General features: G+C 36.4%; 1 protein-coding gene across 11 annotated transcripts in view; it reads left to right on the forward strand.

Moving 5' to 3' along the window:
• LOC122945786 (sodium channel protein type 2 subunit alpha-like) overlaps window positions 1–18,396 on the forward strand; it is a 188,573-nt gene that overhangs the window by 152,147 nt on the left and 18,030 nt on the right. For all 11 annotated transcript variants that reach the window (XM_044304982.1, XM_044304981.1, XM_044304983.1 and 8 more), the window contains 4 exons: window positions 425–548; window positions 3,877–4,031; window positions 6,573–6,746; window positions 10,771–10,893. In XM_044304982.1, the coding sequence (XP_044160917.1) occupies window positions 425–548; window positions 3,877–4,031; window positions 6,573–6,746; window positions 10,771–10,893 (576 nt within the window). The remainder of the gene's footprint in view (window positions 1–424; window positions 549–3,876; window positions 4,032–6,572; window positions 6,747–10,770; window positions 10,894–18,396) is intronic.

Genomic DNA, 18,396 nt, shown 5'->3' on the forward strand with positions numbered 1-18,396 from the left:
TGTGAGCTGAGAAGATCCCAAGAAATATGATCAAACTAGTAACACAGTATGTAGAGAGGGCAGTCAAGGACTGTTACAATGACAGAGCTGGAGATGGGTAATTGTCATACAGTTTTGCTTCACTATGAGTAATCAGATGGAATTTTGTGTTAAGAGGAGTAGCACATTAAGGGGAAATGGGAGGTGGTTGGGAAAGGGGAGAAAGAAAGAAAAAAATGAAAGATGAACAGTAATTATCAACTGTCAATAATTTTTTCACATATTGTCGGGGTAATGTTTTTCTACGGATGTATTTATTGTACGAAATCGAAATAAGGATATATTATAATAAAAAATAAAAAAAAAGGGAAGAAAAAAAAAAAACATTAAGGGGAAATGTGTCTTTGCTTTATGTACGTAACGGCGGTAACCAATTATTTTGCAGAAATTGACCCTATCAAGCTCGTCAGAAGGCAGCACTGTTGACATAGGACCAGCAGGGGAAGGAGAACCCGTAGCTTTAGTAGAACAGGAGGAAGTCATGGAACCAGAGGCTTGCTTTACAGAAGGTATTTTCACGAAGCTGTGACGATATTGTCCTCAGCGCTTTTTCTTTGTCAGATTCTATGCTTTAACTCACAGTACAAAACAGTAATCTTTCAATTAGCTGTTACAATTTGAATAGGTATATTACAGAACTATAATAATCGCTCTCCATGTGTTTAATGCGTTTCTCCCTGAGATACTTTAAAAACAAATTACAACATAAGGAAAATTGTCAAATATTGCACAAGGAATTATAGATGTAAAATTCTGATTGAAAGAAACATGTACCATTCACGGAAATAACATTTCTAAGCTTTAAATTAATTAAATCACATAATTTTTATTTTTTTATTTATTTTGTAGGGCAACCTAGAAATTAATGTTAATATATTTAAAGGGTTGTGCCACCATGAGAGGTTATTTTAATATAATTCAGTCATTTACTTTTTGTTACAAAAATGTATCAGTTATAAGGTATTTTCTTTACTTCATTATAAAGGCGCCCCTGGTCACCCAGTGGTTACCTTGTGAATTGCAGCCTGCCAAGGGCACATATAGCAAAATTGTATTGAATTTGCTTTGGAACAACTTCTAGTCCTACATTAGGTTCCGCAAGTGCCCAGGGCGTCGTTATGGCTGCAAGTATCCAGGCCCCTCTCTGATGTGGTGGCATAACCAGTCCCCTTGGAGTCCCCATGCCCACCCTCCTCTCCTAATTCATCCTTCTCCTCTGGCTTAGATCTCATGTGAGATCCGCTCACCGCCGGGCCCACGCATGCGCACTGTTAAGATCAGTGCCTCTACCCATAGCGGGCGTACCTAGCAATGACCGGCGCCTGCACGAGATCTAAATAATTTTTAGCATAAATAACACATTTGTAGGTATGAGATAGTAAGAGTGTACATAATGATAGAATGTGCAGCGGCATACATAGTACTGATGGAGGCCCATAGCCTTGGAGATTGTTTCCGCCTCCACTGTCTTTCCATGGCACTTGGGATAGTCTTCATACCCTTGCTTGAGAACAATACAGTTCTTCTCTAGAGAGCAGTCGTGCGTAGGTTCTCTACATTCAGTACCAAAAATGGTGGAACAAACCAGGATGGAGTTTCCTCTCATAGCAACAACATGATCTGCCTTTTTGTTATGTATTGTATACATTTGTGTTATGTAGAGAAATAGATTGTTAGATACAGTGCCTTGAAAAAGTATTCATACCCTATAAACTTTTCCATATTTTTTCACATTACACCTACAAAACTTGTTTGTATTGGGATTTTTTGTGATAGACCGACACAAAGTGGCAAGTATGTGTGAAGTGAAAAGAAAATGATGCATGGTATTCAGAATTTGTAATAAATCTAAATATGGAAACTGTGGTGTGCATTTGTATTCCGCGCCCCTGAGTCAATACTTTATAGGATCACCTTTCACTGCAATTACAGTTGAAAGTCTTTTGGAGTATGTCTCTACCAGCTTTGCATATCTAGAGGCTAAAATTTTTGCCCATTCTTCTTTACAAAATAGCTTGCGCTCAGTCAGATTGGCATGGAGGGCGTCTGTGAACAGCAATTTTCAAGTCTTGCCACAGATTCCTCAATGGGATTTAGGTTTAGATTTTGACTGAGCCATATTAACACATGAATATGCTTTGATTTAAACCATTCCACTGTAGCTCTGGCTGGATGTTTAGGGTCACTGTCCTGCTGGAATGTGAACCTCTGCCCCAGTCTCAAGTTTTTTGCAGCCTGTACCGGGTTTTCCTCCAGGATTGCCCTGTATTTAGCTCCATCCATCTTCCCATTAAGGGCTCATTCAGACAGGCCCTATGAATGAGTCCGCATCCGTTCGGCAATTTCAATGGGGCTGCAAAAGATGGGGACAGCTCACCGTGCACTGTCCACATCCGTGGTTCTGTTCTGCGGCCCCGCAAAAAAAAAGATAGAGGATGTGGACAAGAATAGGCATTTTCTATTATAGTTCTGGCCATCTGCGGTCTGCAAAACACTATGGTTGTGTGAATGCGCCCTAATTCTGACCAGCTTCCTTGTCCCTGCTAAAGAAAAGCATTCCCACAGAATAATGTTGCCACCACTTCGTTTCACAGTGGGGATGGTGTGTTCAGGGAATATGCAGTGTTAGTTTTCCCCCGCACATAGAGTTTTGCATTTAGGCCAAAAAGTTCAACTTGGGTCTAATTTGACCAGAAAACCTTCTTACACATGTTTGCTGTGCCCCTCACATGGCTTGTGGCAAACTGCAAATAAGACTTCTTATTGCTTTTCTTCAAAAATGGCTTTCTTCTTGCCACTCTTCCATAAAGGCCAGATTTGTGGAGTACATGACTAATAAATGTCCTGTGGACAGATTATCCCAAATGAGCTTTGAATCTCTGCAGCTCCCCCAGAGTGATCAGGGGCTTCATTGCTGCTTCTCTAATAAGTGCTCTCCTTGCCGGGCTGTCAGTTTAGGTGGCTGGCCATGTCTTGGTAGGTTTGCAGTTGTGCTATACTTCTTCCATTTTCAGATGATAGATTGAACAGTGCTACATGAGATGTTCAGAGCTTGGGGTATTTTTTTTTTTATAATCTAACTCTGCTTTACATTTCTCTACAACTTTATCCCTGACCTGTCTGGTGTGTTCCTTAGTTTTCATGATGCTGTTTTATCACCAATGTTCTCTAACAAATCTCTGAGGCGTTCAGAGAACAGCAGTGTAGTTATACTGAGAATAAGTTACACACAGGTGGACTCTATTTACTAATTAGGTGACTTTTGAAGGTAATTGATCAGACTGGATTTTATTTAGGGGTATCAGAATAGAGGTAGCTGAATACAAATACACATCACAATTTCCAGATTTTTATTTATTAAATTTTTTAAAAAACATGTATGATTTTCTTTTCACTTCACACATACTTGCTACTTTGTGTAGGTCTATCACATAAAATCCCATTTGAGTCTGTGAGTGTAACGTCAAATATTTGGAAAGGTTGAAGGGGGATGCATTTCTTTATAAGGCATGATAGATAGAGTAGATGGAAATATACAGATAGATAAATATGAAATAGATACATAGATAAATACATTAGATATGAGGTAGATAGACCAATTTTAATCGATCGATTAAAAAGATAGATGGATGGGTAGATAGATAAATGGATATATATTAGATAGATGGATAGATAGGAAGGTAGATAGATAGTTACAATAGATATGAGATACATATTTAAAAGATAGATAATAGAATATGAGATAGGTAAATAATAGATAGATAGGTAGATAGATATGAATTTCATTAACACGTTAAAGCACGGATGTATATGTAAATGTTCTAATTGTGATTGCAGGGTGTATAAGAAGGTTCCCAGTGTGTGATGTCAGTACATTAGAAGGTAAAGGAAAGCACTGGTGGAATCTCAGGAAAACATGTTTCCGGATTGTCGAGCACAACTGGTTTGAGACTTTCATTATCTTCATGATTTTACTTAGCAGCGGGGCTCTGGTGAGTGTCGAGAACCTGATCTCATGGAGTTTCTGTTTGTATGGTTGATTGTATTACTTTTAATCATCAATAGAGATGAGCAAATCAATTTCTTCTATTCAGAATTCAACCCAAATTTCTTCAGATTCATTAAGGGAGAAGGAGAAGATAAGTCTTATCGATCCCCCTGTGCGAGAGAGAAGGAAGGAAACCAAAATCTAATGTATATATCTTTTTCCCAGAAACTTAGAGAATTGCCTAGCATACAAAACTTCTCACGCCTACTAGGCGCTGTCCATAAGGAGAAATAGTACACCCCAGATCCTGTCCAAGGCCTCTCACCTAGCTAAGCTAGTCCTCTCTACTACTTATGAGGGACAATCACCCATAAAAAATAGATGAGATGCTGGGTTAGCTATTGTCCAAGTTATGCTTCAAAGCTTTTAAAAAAAAAGTTGAGCATTGATTTGTAGGATGGCTAACAGAGGCTTAGCTTTTTTATCCATTTGGAAGAAAACGGATATGCCTGTATCTTGCACAAGGGAACCTTTAAGCCTCTCTCCCTCCCATTAAAAAGCCGTTTGATTCAGATACAATGAATTTGTACTTGAAAGAAATTTCTTTATGAGTTTGGACAAATCGGAACAAAACTAATTTTAAGAAATGTACTCATCTTTACTAAGAAACTATCTTTCTCCATTAATTGTGATGAGATAGAATTATCCTAGCTGTTTATGTTTCAACCCTTTTCATTGGTTAATAAACATTGATTATTCATTATAGGATATTTTTGGATTCATGCTTTTTTTTATTTTGTACTAGCAGAACGACCCGGCTTCGTACGGGTATATTTCATCTATTTCATTTTATGTTTCTGTGTGTCGCAAAAAGATATCGACAGTTTCCGTCATAACAGTGACCTTTACAGTACCCACCCCTTTAACAATGACCTCCACAGTGCCCGCCCCTTTAACATTGACCTCCACAGTGGCCGCCCCTTTATCATTGACCTCCACAGTGCCCACCCCTTTAACAATGACTTTCACAGTGCCCGCCCATTTAACAGTGCCTGCCCCTTTAACAGTGACCTCCACAGTGCCCGCCCATTTAACAGTGACCGCACCTTTAGCATTGACCACCCCTTTAACATTGACCTTCATAGTAGCCACCCCTTTAACAGTGACCCTTACAGTGTCTGCCCCTTAAACAGTGACTTCCACAGTGCCCAACACTTTAACAGAGACCTCCACAGTGCCCGCCCCTTTAAAAGTGACTTTCAAAGTGACCGCCCCTTTAACAGTGACTTTCACAGTGACCGCCCCTTTAACAGTGACTTTCACAGTGGCCGCCCCTTTAACAGTGACTTTCACAGTGACCGCCACTTTAACAGTGACTTTCACAATGACTGCCCCTTTAACGGTGACTTTCACAGTGACTGCCCCTTTAATAGTAACCGTCCCTTTAATAACATTGACCTCCACAGTGCCCGCCCATTTAATAATAGTGACCTCCACAGTGCCCCCGCCCCCCCCCCCCCACTCTTTAAGCAGTAAAGAAAAAGGGCTGGGTTGTTATGGAAACCTGGAGTAAAACTGTGTTTATGGCAGTTGGGATTTGAAGAGAAAGACCTGCAGGCTTGCATTGGCTAATTTGGATAATTTTTGGGCAATATCTTAGGAATTGTACGTCCTAGAGAGCTGAGGCCCAGTCTAAAACCTTCCCGGACACCTGATGTACCTGTGTGCCAAATTTGGTGAAGATCAGTCCAGTCGTTTGGTCGCACATAAAGAACGTCCAGACAGACAGATGTCTAGACAGATGTCTAGACAGACAGAAACTCATTTTTATATATATAAGAGATTGTGAAAATTTTAGATGTGAAACTTAATATAATGAGATATGTACAATGTATTTTCTATGATTTCTCTTTAAAGTGAAACTGATGGCAAAAAGTGAAAACTAAGCTTTTGGCCAGTCAAATGGAGCTCTACAGATTCACAAACTTTTAATTACTTAAATAAAACCATTAGAAAGGTGAAATATTGTTCTTTACTAGACTGTAGATGAGGACTGTGCTGACCATGACCACCTGACCATTTAGCAGCACAGGCATTAGCAGGCAGCATAGGAAATATTATAACTGTCAAACATAGTAGTAGTATTTTATATGTAGCATGCCAAGTGGCTCCTTTTGCCACTATTGCTCGATGGTCATGTGTTCACGGCAGCATAGGCTTTAGCCACTGCCTACTGTAGTAGAAGACTGAGGGGGATCACCAGATTGGTGGAATTAAAAGGATTGTCCAATCTATGTATGAGAACCTCATAAGTGCCCATAAATATGTTAAAATAATAAAACAACATATACTGTACTCAACACTGTTGAATCTGGAGACATTTTTGCACAAGTTGGACAACTACTGTAAAGAAACATTTAATGGGAGATCCAAAAGCTTTGTTTCTTCAAATTTTGTTTTTGGTGTTTACTTTAAATTACTATTATATATATAAAATATAATTTATGCAGATTACCTGAATTTAATATTGCTTTATAAATTATAGGCTTTTGAAGACATTTACATTGAACAGCGGAAAACAATTAAGACAATGCTGGAATATGCTGATAAAGTGTTCACATACATCTTTATTCTGGAGATGCTTCTGAAATGGGTGGCCTATGGGTTTGCCAAATATTTCACTAATGCCTGGTGCTGGCTGGACTTCTTGATTGTTGATGTAGGTATCAATCATATCACCATATAGCTTATTATATTAATCTGATAAACAAGTAAGGCTACTTTCACACCTGCGTTAGGTGCGTATCCGTCTGGTATCTGCACAGACGGATCCGCACCGATAATGCAAACGCTTGTATCTGTTCAGAACGGATCCATTTGCATTACCTTGAACAAAAAATAAATAAAAAAATTCTTATTTTCTTTTTTTGTTCATGATAATGCAAACGGATCCGTTTTGACTTACACTGAAAGTCTATGGGAGGCGGATCCGTTTTCAATTGCACCATATTGTGTCAGTGAAAACGGATCCGTCCCCATTGACTTATATTGTAAGTCAGGACAGATCCGTTTGGCTCCGCATCGTCAGACGGACATCAAAATGCTGCAAGCGGCGTTTTGGTGTCCGCCTCCAGAGCGGAATGGAGGCTGAACGGAGGCAAACGGAGGCATTCTGAACGGATCGTTATCCATTTAGAATGCATTGGGGCTAAACTGATCCGTTTTGGGCCGCTTGTGAGAGCCCTGAAACGGATCTCACAAGCGGACCCAGAAACGCCAGTGTGAAAGTAGCCTAATAGAAATGCAAAATAAGTTTTGCATATAATGCATAAATTTAGTGCCAAATAACAATCAACCTATATCTGTAAATAATTGAAAAATGATTTGAAATTTCCAGTCTAACAAAAAATTTGAAAATTATTTTATTGTTTTAATCTGACTTTCAATTTTTATGTGTGTGTATGTGTTTTTGGTTTATTAAGATATTCATCTACTGATATCTGGAAGATATATACTAAGAAATTTATATTTAACTATTACATTATTTTTATTGATGATTACATGTGTAACAGATTGTGGAAATTCGACTATTTACGCTACTGAATTTTACCTGTGACATTTCTGCTCACATGGTATATATATTTATTTCGATTTTAGGTTGTTAACCATTCGTTTCAAATTTATGTTTCTCTGCTATTTTTGCTGGTATTATATCTAATTTTTTGTAAGCCAACACCCCACTCTCTTTTGCATACCAATAAACAGGTATTATAGTACAGCAGTCCGTCAACCACTTTAAAAATGTAATTTTGCTTATGACATATGACAAATAGATACTATGGGGGTCATTTACTAAGCTTTAATTAGCTTTAATAAGCCTTAATTAGGCGTATTTCAGGTGCAGATGGCGGCGCAAAGGTTAGTTACTGCCACTATCTGTCTTAATTCTAAAATTGTGAGCATAGCATGGGCAAGGAAGGGGACGGAACGGCAGGCCTGTCTCATTTACTATTTTCTATGACTGTTTTAGCTTTGAAGCTGTCTTACATATAGAACATGGCACTGGATGCACCAAAGTTATCGAGAGGCCTGCGCCTCTTCATTACTCCGGGCATCCTCCACCAGCGATGGTCCTTTATTAAGACCGGCATTTAAAACACAGTTCTTAATAAATGTGCCCCTATGAGACTTCAATTTACGCAAGATAAATCCTTTTACTTCAGATTTGGGCTACATCTACTATTCTTTATTGATACAAATATTGATAACTACAAAAGTACTCTCTCACTTCCAAAAAAAAAGGTGCAAAAATTGTCTCGAAGAGGTTTTCTCAGATTTAACATTGATGTCTTTAGAATAGGCCATCAAAGTATGATTAGTGGGGGGTCTCATTACCAGGCCTCAAACCAATCAACAGAAAGAAGAGGCACCTATGCTGGCTAGCGCATGTGTACTGAATAGGGAGAGAAGAATAAACTGTTGCAAGATTACTCTGACAGTGGTTTACCTCCCTGAGAACAAAATCCAACTTCCTAATCCTTATCGCTTCCAAGATTTGAGAGGTCTTCATACACATTAGATGGTCATCTGATCTCGCTGAAAATGGCTGATTTATGAACATTTAATGTGTGTGACCAGTTTTCCCTGCGATACCTCTTACAGGTTGTGCCTACATCTGGTACTTTGTCTCAGCTCTGTTTACTTAAATAGGTTAAGTCACAATAACAGACACATATGTTTGGATGTTGATGTGTTACGGATTACATTGTCTAGTAGATTTGGTCCATCTATGTTTGATTTATTAGATTTAGAAATTATAACCGATTTTTGTGGGATTAAAGCTCTGTCAAGAAAAGATAAAATTGTTTTCTGTTGAAAAAATAAATAAATATTTTTTAAAATACATCAGGCATTCCCCCCATTGCATCAACAGTACATGGTAAGTACTGTCACTAATAAAACATACTTTTTCATCAAGGCTATATGAAGAAGACTGAAGGGTAATGAGAAACATTAAGTTTGAGTGCCAGTTGCAAAGGAATCAATGGTGCTAAAATTTTTCAGTAGCGGGTATGTTAATCAGCTGCATTATTGCCCCTATAACATTGTATGCAAGCACTGGTTGAATATATCATTAGTATTTTAATTTATAATGGCAATGTTTATAAAAGAAAATTATAATAATTAATCATGACCAAATAAGAAAATAAGTTAATATCAAGAAGTTGCGATGAATTATGGCAGAATATATTTCAGTTTTTCAAATTCATTTATGTGAAAATTATTAGCTGCACATTCGATCACTGCTTGCAGTATGATTCTAATGAAAGGAACTATGAGAGTGGCGTGATTTTGTTTAAAGTGTGTGTTTTTTGTGGTGCTCATCATTTATTTTAATTTTTATGATTTTTGCTTTATGATTTGTGTTCCATTTGTGAAACCAAATCTTTCATTAGAATTGAAATATTTTTTCATGTGAAAACACACAATTTAAAGTATATTTTATTTTTAAAATAACATTGTCTTTATATCATTATATCCTAATTCATGCTGCTTGCTTTCATTGCCTTTGTTAGTTAGTTAGTTTATCTTTTCCCAATAAATATTTCTTGAATATTTTTCCCGCTATCTTAGAATCTCTTGGAGTCAAAAATGAAACCATATTTCTTACGCATTATTGATTTTAAAGATTGTAATTTTCTAGCTCTCAAGGACAGTTTTTTTCCCTTCAATAATTTCTTTTTCTTAGTGTTTTTTATACAAAAGATATAGATTTAGTAGCATATTAATATATCACATATTTATTGTATTCAGGTTTTCTGCTTCTATTCTAGTTACATTCATTAAGCAGCAATAATGTATAAATTAATGAATAAATTAAATGAATGTAATGGTATTAAATTAATTCTGATTATGAAATATATCTGAGAAACATCATAAACAATGTTTTTCAAAAATAGCTTTCCGCTGAATATTTAACGCATATAAAAACAACTTAACATGTATAAAAATAGAGGGCTGTCAAAGATACCTTATTGATTTAACTTACAAATTTAAAAATCATATATTGAAGTTTGGGGTATTGTACTAATACACAATATTCAAAGTTAAACTTATATTTAAATTAATATATTCTGGGTTCCCAATTTTTTTTTTTATAAGGCATTTGCTGTTTTATCCAGTTTTTACAAAAAATTTTAGTCTAATCTTTGAAGCAAAATCTAGTAGAAGTCAAAAGAATATACCACATAAAATTAATAAAAAAAATATTATTCAGGCCAACTTTAACAGTAATCAATAAGGCCATGATTAATAATTCCATTAATTCTGAACAGATTTCTGTCATATCTCTTTTGGCGGTGGCCCTCGGGTATGATCAACTAGTCGCTATTAAGTCTCTAAGGACCTTGAGAGCATTGAGGCCTCTTCGTGCATTATCAAGATTTGAAGGCATAAGGGTAAGACTTAAGTATACAGATAGGGACGCTCTTATTATTTTTTCTATAGGTTCATGTTTTAGTGTGCTCAGGATGGACTCGAAATGATGGTAAGTATACTAATGTTCATTTTACCTACAGGCGGGCTGTAATTTTCACAATATTTAAATTTTTTGAAGATTTTAGGTTGTGAGACGCAGAAGATTTACAACATCAGCTTCTACCTAAGCCATTGGTTTATGACGCACTGAGTGATTTAAGATTTGGGAAAACCAATGAGATTATTACTTTTGTGTTTTTGTATAGGTATCTTTGGTTAGCTTAATAGCTAATGCCTTGGGCTACTCAGAATTAGGGGCTATTAAGTCCCTTAGGACACTAAGGGCATTGAGACCTCTGAGGGCCTTGTCACGGTTTGAAGGGATGAGGGTAAGATGACCTTAAAGAGCTTGAAATTAATGCATGCATAGAAATAAATCATGCATGTGAGAACAAGCACAAGGAATGATAAATCCATGCAGAGATGCTGCAATAATCTCATAAGTACTGTTTGCCATTAACAGATATTGGATAGGATGCTTCAACACATTGCAAAAGTCATATGCTACTACATGTATCAGCTTTGCTCATAATTGAGTCTATTCAACAGAAATAGTACTAATTTCTTTCCTCAAAGACACAATTTATGTTAAATCTAGTTGCTCACACAAAAAAGACAATATATTTTTACTATAGATCTCAATGTTTCATCCATGATGACAACTACTTTGTTCTTTTTGAGAAAGGTTGTCACATCTCTTTCTTTTTGTGGTATGTATATAATATATATATATATATATATATATATATATATATATATATATATATTAACTCCACCCAAAAGAGTTCCTTAACATATTGTTAAAGGGATGTTTTGGAATTCTGATCTGAAATATCATTTTAGGGCATTCCATATCTATAAGTATCAGACTGTTGGAAATCCAATTACTGTGACTCCCAGAGATCCTGAGAATGGAATTTTCTGGTCTGTGTCCTGTGAGGAGAAGTGGCTATATACCCAACTGTTTTCATATCACCCATGCACTTCATTGAATATTGACGGTGCATGTGGGTCATAAGGTATAACCATTCTCTGTATCAGTAGTTTTCCGGCAGATATGGTATCAGTTCTTTGTAACAAAAAAAATAATAATAATAATGTTTCATTTAATAGAAAAAGTGAGCAATTCACGTACTTTACATATCTACTGTAGTTACTTCTAAATTATTTATTTTTGTTTTGAGCAGAAAGTTGTAAAATGGGAAAACTGGCAGGTATATATTACCCAATTGTGGTTAAATATTCAACTAAAACAATTCGCAGCATGGATAGCAGAACTATCAAGGTACAATTTCAAGAAAAAAATAACATTGAACATAAAGAATTAACCTTGAATTTTAGTTATTTTTAAAAGCTCTGATTAATATTAGTTTTCTGTATTATTATAACTTTACAATAGGTAGATAGCTACGATGAGCTGATAACATATAAAAACCTGTTACATAGTAATTAATTCCAAGGATAATATTGGCAAAACATAAAGTCATTTACGGATTCCTATAAGGACATTTGATTATGCTCATACAAGAATCAGTGGTTATACTAAACTTCTTGAGCCATACCTTCTAGGTAAATTGCAGAACATACAGTTGCAGTAGCAATAGATTGCAGGTTCCATATCTTGAAACATTTCTGTTTAATAGACCCTTTAATTCAATATCTAAGTCTTCCAGCTATCAGAAAATAACTGTATTTCATCCGAAGCATGGATACATTGTTGATGTTCACCTGAATGGCTCCTAAATATTTTATATGAAATATTCCTAAACCACTGTCTGTCGCCATATCATATGTGGTGGGTCACTGTTGGTATAATTTAAAACTGATCAGCTAGATATTCATTTCACTGTCAGGTCATAAAATATCAATGTTTATATTCTCCATAAATATCAAATGAGTAACACTTAAAGTCACAAAAAACAGAAGGCTATAGGCTGACAGTATTAAAGCCGATCAAGTCGCCTAAGGGATCAAAAAAATGAAACAATCAAGCAATCGCATCAGCAATATACCAGACCAAACTGGCCAAGTCTATGTTTTATTTAAAGAGGACCTGTCACCTCTCCTGACATGCCTGTTTTAATAGCTTCATGCATTCCCCATGTAATTACAATTCTGGAGCATCTACTCCTATGACTCTATGTTGTGCCATTCCTTTATTATTTCTACTAGAAGCTATGAATGAATTGCTATTAGCTTTTAGTAAGGGTACAGAGGGGAGGTATCCAATTGGTGGTGTGTACCTGCACAGTCTGAAAATGACAGTACTGATTGGATAGATTGAGCCTGTTCAGGGACACACCCCCAACTAGTTACCGCCCCTCTGTACCTTCACTGCAGACTGCTAGCAATTCATTCATAACTTCTAGTAGAAATAATAAAGGAATGGCACAACATAGAGCTATAAGAATAGATGCTCCAGAGTTGTTATTACACAGGGAATGCATGAAGCTATTAAAACAGGCATGTCAGGAGCTAGTGAAAGGTCCTCTTTAACCTGGCTCACTGGTCTTTGAAAAAAATGATCAATGATTGGCCAAATTTGGCTGATCACGACATTCAAATAGTCATCAAAATTTTACAACCTGGCCAATCAGATTTTCAGCCATTGTGAACCGTAGTTAAAAAAGATTGGTCATTTGCTGGTTAATGTTGATCACTATGTTTGTCAGATGACTATGGTACTTACCTACTGTATATAGTCTCTTTTGATATTCTGCACCATTTTCTATATTTTATAAGGTATGTCCAAGTCTTTTGCAGTTCACACAGAGGTCCTCTCCATAAAATGGCTGCTGATTAAGGGTCATCTGACCAGGCAAGTCATAGTCTCCTCCATTCAAATACATAGCACCTGCCTTCTGCACTTTCACTATTAGGAGTTTAGTGTAGATGCAGTATGTTTGAATGGAGGTTCTGAGTGATGTGTCTGAGCACATGACCCTTCATCAGGACCATCTTATGAACAGGACATGTATGTGGGCAGAACTGACTGAAGATTAGCCTAAGAAGGGGACATAGTTTATGAAATATAGAGGATAGTGTAGAATATCAACAAAGACTATTAGTGTTATATAGTCATCTTACATACACATTGGTCAACAGTAAACAGAAGGTGGCCAACCCCTTACCACTGAGTTTTTAAAAGATGGTTGGCCAAAATGGCTGAAATCAGCCATTTTGTCAGAGTTTTATTTAATTTGGTTTGAGCACCTTAGGAATATAAATGCAATATTAGAAGACATTGGCATGTTATGTATTGTCATGTGATTATTATCTGAAGCCATGAGCTGTGGTGGCTATTCATAGTCACACCATGGAAAACAATTTCTTTTTACTGAGACATTTTATGAAGCACAATTAAAATAATATATTAAATAATTTGGATACAAAGATGGTGTTGTACTGCAAGCATTTAATTGCAAGTATTTTTATTTATTTTTTTAGCCCATTGGGCCTACAACAGCACCATGTAAGGGTGTTTTTTTATGTTTTTATAATATTAATATATTGCATATTGATTTTATCATGAATGTTAATTATACTATACAACTATGCAATAAATAGTACTATAATAGATAAAGTTATTTTTAACATTAATCTATATTTAAGATTTATAAGTTTTAATATTTTTTTTTTACTTTTAGGCATCATTCATTAATTATAAATCTACGTATGACAGTTAAACTAATAAAATATTTTACTAATCAATATAATTATGATTGTTATTATTACAACCAGTAAAAATAGTAGCAGTATTTTATTATAAATAAAACAAAAATCTTCTTTCAGTCACTGACAAAATTACATATAAAGTTATTTCTTGAAGATCTTTAATTTTAGGGAATAATAATTAGATCTACAGATAAAAGGAGAAAACAATTCATTGATAAAACTGCCTATATCTTTCAGTTACTATAGATTTTAATGTATAGCATAAGCGGACTGCTACAAATCAAAGGGTATTTAATTTAATATGTTATGTATAATTGTTTTTGTTCTGTAATTTGATATAAATATGTTCTCTAAGTGCAGCAAAAGTCTCCATTGATTTAATCAACAATATTTCAATGCATGCATTTAATAGAAAAACACGTAAGCATGTTACACGCTGCCTGACTTTTAAGAAAACAGACAACTCAACTTTAAAGAAAGAAAGTTAAAGTTGAACTGTCGGATATGCATGCTCACTTAACTGCTTTCAAAATTAATTGTATTTCAAACTTCCAGTCCATTTGAAAATCCAATCACAATATCTATTGCACCAATTTTCATATGACTAATACATTGTGACTACAGCATTTTCTGTACAAAGGAGTTGTCAGTGTGTAACAAGTCACTTGTTATTTTGTTGAATTACATGGATGTTTTCTTGTGATAAATTGGTACATCCAACAGATTATTTGGTACCACTCTTGTGTAGCGATGGATCCTCTAAGCCTTAGTCATAAGGATTATGCATTCTTCACCATATGCCTCTCGCAAGAAGGGATGGACTTGATCGCAGTGAATCACCAGGTTACTCTCACCTGGAGTAGTCTTAGATTGATGGTGGCGATGTACCAGTAACAAATATACTCCAGTAACATTGCTGTATTTTGACCATAGGTGATGGCCCTCACAACATTTAAGGATCTCTCAGATTCAAATATATAATTTGTTCTAATCAGAATTAGAAAGCCAATATTCTGTTGGTTTTGGTGGAAAATTATACTACAACAGAGATTGGTTTAGAGTTTATAGAGGGGGATCTTGTGTTCTGGATCTTCATTCATAGTGATGAGCGGCAGGGGTCATATTCGAATTTGCAATATTTAGCAAATATTTTGTAGAATATTCACGAATGCGAATATTCGCTATATTCTACAATTTTTTTACTCGAAAAATCGACAAGGTAATGATCGTGTAATATGCAAATTTTGTAATGCGAATTTTCGTAATGCAAATTTTTCAATTGCCAAGCAAAAACATGATTTCTCCCTGCTTCTTGCTTGTGGGCCAATGAGTCATAGCACTATATCGAATATATTCATTTTCTTTGAATATTCGTAATATTCTAAAGCAAGAATATATAACAATACAGCGAATATTTAAAAAAAACGAATGTAGAGCAATTTAGCTAATATAGTGCTATAATCTTTTTTTTTATATAGTTGTAATTTTTTTCCAATCTGAACTTCAGATGAGAAAAAAATTACAACTATTAGACAAAGAAGATTATAGCACTATATTGGCTAAATTGCTCTATATTTGTTTTTTTATATATTCGCTATATTGCTATATATTCTTGTTTTAGAATATTCCGAATATTCTAAACGTTTTTGAATATTTGTAATATGCTAAAACAAGAATATATAGCAATATAGCGAATATAAAAAAAAAATGAATTATAGAGCAATTTCGCTAATATAGTGCTATACTCTTTTTTTCAATAGTTGAATTTTTTTTCCAATCTGAACTTCAGATGCGAAAAAAATTACAACTATTGGACAAAGAAGATTATAGCACTATGTTAGCTAAATTGTTCTATATTAGTTTTTTTTATATTCGCTATATTGCTATATATTCTTGTTTTAGAATATTATGAATATTCTAAAAAACTAATATATTCATTTTTTCGAATATTCGTAATATTCTAAAACAAGAATATATAGCAATATAGCGAATATTCAGAAAAAAAAACTGAATATAGAGCAATTTAGCTAATATAGTGCTATAATCGTTTTTTTCAACAGTTGAATTTTTTTTTCCAATCTGAACTCCAGATGGAAAAAAAATTACAACTATTGGACAAAGAAGATTATAGCACTATGTTAGCTAAATTGTTCTATATTCGTTTTTTTTTGAATATTCGCTATATTGCTATATATTCTTGCTTTACAATATTATGAATATTCGAAAAAACAAATATATTTCGATATAGTGCTATGAATTATTTTTTTAGAATATTCATAATTTTTCCCATTTAAAGTCAAGATTCCTCCCTGCTTCTTGCTTGTGGGCCAATGAGTCATTGATGTATAGCAAACATGTAGGGACGAACACCAACAACAGCCCAGACATGTAACAACCAACAAAACGCTACACACACCCAGAACATAAAACCACACCACACATACAACAAGTGAGGGTAAAGGCACAAGGAGGGTACAAAAGGGAGAAACTGGGAAGACCTTGAAGACCACAAGGTTGGCCCTCAATGGACAGATGGTAAAGCCAGGAGCAGTGAACCACCAGCACACACCAAGCCTGGAGGAACACTGAGCTACAGGCTTACAGCAGAAGCTAAATAGCCCAAAGCGACCACACCCAATCAGGGAGTTAACCCTTACAGCACCAGACAGGGGAAGGCTACAACTTAAAGGGGAAGTGCACACCACGTTGCCACCGGAAACCGCAAGCATAGCACAAGTGTCACGGCGCACACAGCAAAGTTGCCACCCCTCAAAGCCCCCCCAACTGAAAAAAGGGGAAGCTAAACGGAACACCCAATCAACAACAGGGGGAGGGGGGGAAAAAGTAGCAGAATCGGCGTCAGTGCAAGGGAGTCTCCCCAGAACTGCTGCCAGCCCCTGGAGCAACACACAGTAACCAGGGCGCCAGCCACCAAACAGCACAGTGAAACCGCACTGATCACTGCGTCCACCTCAGACACGGTGCACACCAAGTCGCTGCCTGCATGCATCCCCAACCAGCATACACCAAAGCCAGTTCAACAAGAAATGCAGCCAGCCACCACAACACAAGCGACAGAACCACTGAGACATGGACGAGGGGAGACCCAAACACAAGTGACGGTTCACACCAACTGCAACCACTGTTACAGAGAACCGCACTGTTAAAAGGATTCCCCTTTCACCCTCCCTCCGGAGGATAAGCATGTGCGCCAGAAAATGGAAGGCAACACATGCTGCGCCCTCTTCCGAAGGTGCCAAGCAAGGAGCCTTTGTGGTCATACTGTCACGGTGGGGAGTGGGGGAAACCCCCCACCGTATAATAGGATCTGCTACTAGGCCAGACTACAGTAAAGGGAGCAGGCCACAACCTACAGCTGCCCTAATCCTGACCATGATCTCCTGACCGCATGAGCGAACCCTGAAGGTGGGAGGGCTCATGCACTGGAACATGGATCCTGCTGACCATGATGGTTCCTGGCATAGAGGTCAGGAATAGGAGGCAGCCGGTTATTCAGGGAATCAGACGAACTGGAGTCTCCAGCTGCCTAGTAACAGGTGGAGGAAAAGGACCATATGCAGCAACTGAATCGGCAGGTAAGAACACCCGAAAACTCAGGACTGGAACACACCAAGCCTGAAGGAACACTGAGCTACAGGCTTCCAGCAGAAGCTAAATAGCCCCAAAATGACCACACCCAATCAGGGGGTTAACTCTTACAGCACCAGATGGTGCACACACCAGCCACCACGTTGCCACCAGCAACCGCAAGCATGGCGCAAGTGTCACGGCGCACACATCAAAAGCCGTGACCCACTAAATAAAAAAAAAAAATCAACGATTTCCCTCTTGAACATCATGTAACAGTATATATAATATATATGTTATAATTTGAGTAAACACATTGAAATGTTGATCTTTCATTTATTCTTGGCTATGGCTAGTTATATAGACTAGAGCTGAATTTGCAAGGACCTATTAAGTAATGTCACATCTAGTATTGGTTTGTGCACCTTCATCAGGTATAGGTATCAAACACATCCTTAACATCTTAGACTTGAATAAATTAGGATATTTTGTTTTCTCTTCCTCAGATTCAAGAGTTTGGATCTAAAGTCTGTAGAATTATAAATTCAGTTTTGTGTTATAATACAGGC

This window comes from Bufo gargarizans, chromosome 8 (genome assembly GCF_014858855.1).
Source record: "Bufo gargarizans isolate SCDJY-AF-19 chromosome 8, ASM1485885v1, whole genome shotgun sequence".
In the NCBI taxonomy this organism is placed as follows: Eukaryota; Metazoa; Chordata; class Amphibia; order Anura; family Bufonidae; genus Bufo; species Bufo gargarizans.